The sequence below is a fragment of the Salvia hispanica genome, chromosome 6, assembly GCF_023119035.1.
Source record: "Salvia hispanica cultivar TCC Black 2014 chromosome 6, UniMelb_Shisp_WGS_1.0, whole genome shotgun sequence".
NCBI lineage: Eukaryota > Viridiplantae > Streptophyta > Magnoliopsida > Lamiales > Lamiaceae > Salvia > Salvia hispanica.
This window is the reverse complement of record NC_062970.1, coordinates 5,920,499-5,926,459: the sequence shown is the minus strand read 5'-3', so window position 1 is coordinate 5,926,459 and position 5,961 is coordinate 5,920,499. Positions and strand designations below refer to the sequence as shown.

The following is a 5,961-nucleotide window of genomic DNA, read 5'->3' as shown; positions in this document are numbered from 1 at the left end:
ATAAAAAACAAGAGTTATATTTCTTTTTTGAGATGTTCTATTAATTTCAATTTATGTAAACTTTTTAATATTTTTTTAAATTTTATTCTTTTTCTTATTTTACTTTTTATTTACTTATTACATACTATTTCTGCTATTTTAGTATTTCTCAAATTAATACATAAAATATATTCTCTTAATCTCTAAGCCTAATTAAGAAAATGTCTATGTTAACAAAGAATGAAGGGAATATGTATCAGGTGATGCATCATCCAAAAATAAATTATTAGTCTAAGTCTACTAGTCAAAGCATATTCGATGGAATTTCCTTACATATCAAGGAAAGCAAGTGACTATTCTTAACTTGAAGGACGCATGAGGATCATATTTAAATTGACATTGTAAGTTCTAAGTAACTATAGTTGCACATGTGGAAACAACGGGCAGACCCCACCAAACAAAAGTCAATTCTAAATTTTCTTTTTAAAATCGTGAAATTGATTACTGGGTATTTTGTATATGAATTATTAGTCCTACAATTAATGAGAAAATTGTTTTCCCTAAATATTATAATCTCAAAACTTGTAATAAATTAAGTTACTATGCCTACCCCACGAGAAAATCCTCATAAAGTAATAAACGTTACAGAGTAGAGGAGGAGGTAGATGAACGGGCCCCACCCAGTATAGTAGAGAATGTTAATCACGTTATGAAATTACCAAAGTATAGTTTCGTTCAATGAATAAAGACAAAAATGCTGTCATGAGTAGACAAATAAAAATAGATTTGTTGTTGCGAACCAACTTTTTCCTTGTCCAATCCCTTTTTTTTACCAGTCCATTCGTTTTTGGGTCATTAATTAATCCACTCGATTTCGATCGAGATACTTTTTCATTCGATTGCATTGGATTTAATATTTAAATTATAAATTACTAGTAGTATAAATTTTTAACTCGAATTATGCATTTTCAAGTAGCTTAATATTGTTCTTTAAGGTGGGTGAATGAATATTGAGCTTGAGCTATTTTTTTTTTATTAGGGTCAATTTTATCGGGCTCCCAAATATTCTGTCTTATATACTTATTTAATGGAGTATACTGTATAAGTCTAATCTGTCACAAAACTTAAAAATCTTTAAAACAATATTACCAAAAAAACAGCAATCGGCAAAGTTGGCTGCCTCCAACAGTTGAAAATTCTACCTCAACTTTGTATTATAAATAGAGCACTCAGCTTCTTCATTTTCCACTGCACCATCACCTTCTGCTTCAACTTCTTTGCAACATACAAACTTCCTCATAAAAAAAATGTCTCAGACACAGGCAGATATTCACCGCCCCGTTGCCAATTTCTCCCCGAGCCTGTGGGGCGATCAGTTCATCAATCAGGATTGTGGTGCCAAGGTACATTCCTCACTATATATATACTAAAACCTTTATCAATGATCATATATTAAACATTACTAAGTATATACTCCACTAAAAGATTTCTTCATTGTTTACTTTATAGGCTGCAGAGAAACACTCTAATGCAGTTGAGGAGTGTAAGAAAGAAGTTTTTGATATGATGACAGCTGCTGAAAGCAATCTGGTTGAAGCAATGAACCTTATTGACATGCTCGAACGTCTTGGCATTTCTTATCACTTTGAAAAGGAGATTGAAGAAAAACTTCACCATTTCTTCAATCTAAATACAGATTATAGAGATGATGAATCCTATGATTTGTACACTGTTGCACTTCATTTCCGATTATTCAGGCAACATGGCCACCGTTTATCTTCTGGTACGTCTCATTTTTACTCTTAATTAATTTCACAGCTATGAAAATATCAACATACTAATATACTTGCTAATTACTGTTGGTGAAGCAGACATTTTTGCAAGATGGGTCGATGTGAATGGCAAATTCCAGGAAGGCCTTAAGAATGACGGCAAGGGTTTGTTAAGTCTGTATGAAGCCTCGTACCTGAGAACACGTGGAGAAACTATACTGGATGATGCGCTTGAATTTGCTACTGCCACTCTCAAGTCCATAGCGCCACACCTTGAATCTCCACTTAGCAAACAGGTTGTGCATGCTCTAGTTCAACCTCTGCACTACGGAAATCCAAGAATCGAAGCTCGTAACTTTATCTCCATCTATGAAGAATACCAAGACAAGAATGAATCTCTCTTGAGGTTTGCTAAATTGGACTATAATCTATTGCAAATGCTACACAAGGAGGAGCTCCATGAAGTCTCAAGGTAATAATATATATATATATATATATATATATATATATGATGACTGAGGCCTTTAATTTATTATCAATACTTCTAAATATATTGTAAAAACTAATTAATATTTATGTTGTACATTTATATACATATGTGTAGGTGGTGGAAAGAATTGGACCTAGTCTCCAAACTTCCATATGCAAGAGATAGAGTGGTGGAGTGCTTCTTTTGGGCTATGGGAGTATACCATGAGCCACAGTTCTCTCGTGCTCGTGTCATGCTCACTAAAACCATCGCCTTGACCTCAATCATAGATGACACTTATGATGCTTACGGTGTCATTGATGAACTCGACATTTTTACTGAGGCAATTGAGAGGTAAATTAACTTAGACCTACACTTTGTTTCTAGCTCTTCTTGACTTGGATGGTGAACAACTTGATCAATTACTTTACTCTTTAGGTGGAATATAGAAGAGATGGATAAACTACCTGAGTATGTGAAGCCATTCTATAAAGCTCTTTTGGAACTCTATGAGCAATTTGAAGAAGAATTGGCTAAAGAAGGAAGATCATATGCTGCACACTATGCCATAGAATCTGTATGAGTTCAAATATTAATTATTCCTTTATACATGCACTTAAGAAATATCATATGATTTTATATAATCTGATAATATTATTTGTATTTCTAAAATAGCTCAAGGAATTGGTGAGAAGCTACCACGTTGAGGCCAAATGGTTCATACAAGGATATTTACCACCATTTGAGGAGTATCTAAAGAATGCCCTCATCACTTGCACTTACTGTTACCACACAACGACGGCGTTGTTGGGGGACAAATCTGCGACCAAGGAAGACTTCGAATGGCTAAGCGAGAAGCCTAAAATGCTTGTGGCAGGGCTACTCATATGTCGAGTCATTGATGATATAGCTACTTATGAGGTGGAAAAGGAAAGAGGTCAGAGTGCAACAGGCATAGAGTCATACATGAGAGACAATGGCGCCACAATAGAAGAAGCGGTCGCTAAATTCTTCGAAATAGCAACAGACGCATGGAAGGATATAAATGAGGAGTGTATGAGGCCATCTCCATATTCGAGAGATGTTTTGATGCGGATTCTGAATCTTGAACGCATCATTGATGTTACATACAAAGGAAATGAAGATGGCTACACTCAACCTGAAAAGGTTCTGAAACCACACATCATTGCTTTGTTTGTAGATCCTATTGAAATGTAGACGTTTACTTTCTTCTTGCCTTCTATAAGGCCTTTTTTCTCTTCTCATGAGAATATAATAATACAAATAAAATGTTTTATTTTACGTATGTTGGCTTCGTAGATTCTAACAATTCGGTTTCTCATCTACATGCCTTGGAAGTTAACAATTCGTCCCCCAACAACGCCGTCGTTGTGTGGTAACAATAAGTGCATGTGATTAAAGATAGAATTAATAAAATTTATATATAATCAATTTTGGTTTTGATTAAAGACACTTCATTAGTCCACATTCAATTACTATGCAGTCTATGTAAGACTATGTTAATTTGATCATACTTTATGGGGTCAATTATCTACAAGGAAAATATGCACATCAAATTAATTAAATGGAATTTCTACATACTTTTATCGGAATGTTCAAGTTTCACGAAAATTAGTAGCAACATTTTTCAACATTAACTTTTACTGGAATTATGCACGCAGACGTGCTTTGACTGCTTATCATTCCCTATTACTTTATTTTGAAGTAATTATCCTAGCAAATAGATAGTCCAATGTTTGTTGCTAAGATATTTTATAATTTCAAAATATTGTTCAATTAATACTTTATTATAAAAAAATGGTATTCATAATTTGACTAAACCCTATTTTCTTCCCGTGCTGAATTAGGTGAAGTCAGTCAAATATTTTACCCGCATATTGAGACCCACTCACCAAAACATACTTTTAGTGGAAATAAGTGATTTGTACGTGTAAATTTATCATGGTAAATTTATAATTGTGAACTATATGTTAATATAGTTTTTCTGAAATTCAAAATTACAATGAGGGTATAAAAACAATAAATATAATTATAAATTTTTAGATAAATACTTCCTCTGTTTAACTAGACACTGGAGATAATACAAATTTTAATATTGTAAATGCAAGAAATAATTATTTCCATGGGCTTGATACTTAAGCCGTTTTACTTGGGCTTGATACTTGGGCACTTTTATCACATATAGAATTAGACAGCAATTTCAGCGCATCTCGTTGACTGCTGGGCTTATCAGTCTTGTTCTTGCCCGTTTGATTTGCAACTCTTTGCTGGGCTTATGCAGTGAAATTAATTCATAGGAGTATAAAATATTCAAAGTATACATCTTAAAAATTCAATATTATAAAATACTCCTATAACAAATTAAATATCCTAAAAATTTAATGTCCTTTAATAGAAAACTACTTCATCGACCTTATGTTGGCGACTTGGCGTGGAGTGCGACAATCATGTCAACGTTTCTCGCTGCGAATCTTTTTTGTTGCTATTCCACACCAGTGTCATTCGTCAATCTAAAGGTTAGACGAACTTTTTCTAGGCACTGCAACAATTAATCCAATAGATCATCCATGCCGATCTAGATTGTGAAACTTAATTAATCTCTTGTGCCATACTTGATCATCGTTACTACTACAATATAGAAGAATTAGACTATGTGTTTAAGAAGTAAATCCTAATGTTATGAATTAAATGTTTATATGCATAATTATACTCCTAATTCTTTATCTCATATGAGAATTCAGATCGATACAACACATCTACTTCATATTTAAAGTGTAATTTGTAATGTGTTTTTAGTGAATAAAAATGGGTCTATTATGTAGAAAAGTGTGGCTTTTCATAAATAGAAAGAGTACCATATTTTAATAAAACAACAAATACAATAATCGTTAAACATTATATATTCGTGATAGTCGATTTTTTAAAACCTCGTAAAAAAATTAAATAAATTGTCTTTTCCACGTAAAATGAAATGGAAGCATTTATTGTGTCCTTTGCTCCACGTCCGATAAATGTTTACAACAAAACATAGAAATGAGGGTAGTTGGCGAGAGTGACGAATAGTTGGCCACGACGTTATGGTAGATTTAAATAAGGGTACCATTAATCACTCCCTCCTTCCATGAAATATTATCCAATTTTAATATTTTGGTCTATCCGCGAAATGTTGTCCATTTTTTTTTTTCTTTCATTTTTGGTAAATGGACACACTTTTTTATAACTCATTACACTCACATTTATTAGAAAACTAGAAGTATATATATATGGGACCTACATTTCACTAATTTTTTTTCACATTTCTTGACACTTATAAAATCAAACTTGGAGAATATTTTGCAAAAGGAAGGAGTATATTTATCGTGGATTTAGTCATTTAGTTGATCATGCTAGCTATATTTGAATCATTCTTTCCGTAGTATAGTGCATTTCCCTTTTGTCCATTCAACATCAATGTCTTACTAAATACCAATTCCATACCATTGCTTGACCATTAATGCTTGGAATAACGCCACTAGAATAAAAAAAAATTGTACTACAATAAAGAAAAGCATTTATTATATTTACTGACATTCCGCCAAACTAATTAATATCCAATTTTATAATGGTAGGATCACATCAACCGCTACACTACTAATTAGTCGTATCGACCATGCATTGTAGTATGAAAGTTAGTTAGGCCATCAGTCCTGGACGTGAAACTAATTATGCTAAATTAATTGT

The 5,961-nt window shown here is 32.7% G+C and overlaps 1 protein-coding gene across 1 annotated transcript; it reads left to right on the top strand.

The window, feature by feature from the left end:
• The first annotated feature begins 1,245 nt into the window (after positions 1-1,245).
• LOC125197048 ((-)-5-epieremophilene synthase STPS3) lies at positions 1,246-3,526 on the top strand. Its single transcript, XM_048095744.1, has 6 exons — positions 1,246-1,382; positions 1,489-1,762; positions 1,851-2,223; positions 2,356-2,574; positions 2,659-2,797; positions 2,896-3,526. Exons 1-6 carry the CDS (start codon positions 1,287-1,289, stop codon positions 3,436-3,438), a joined length of 1,644 nt encoding a protein of 547 aa, XP_047951701.1. The 5' UTR covers positions 1,246-1,286; the 3' UTR covers positions 3,439-3,526.
• Positions 3,527-5,961: the final 2,435 nt, after the last annotated feature.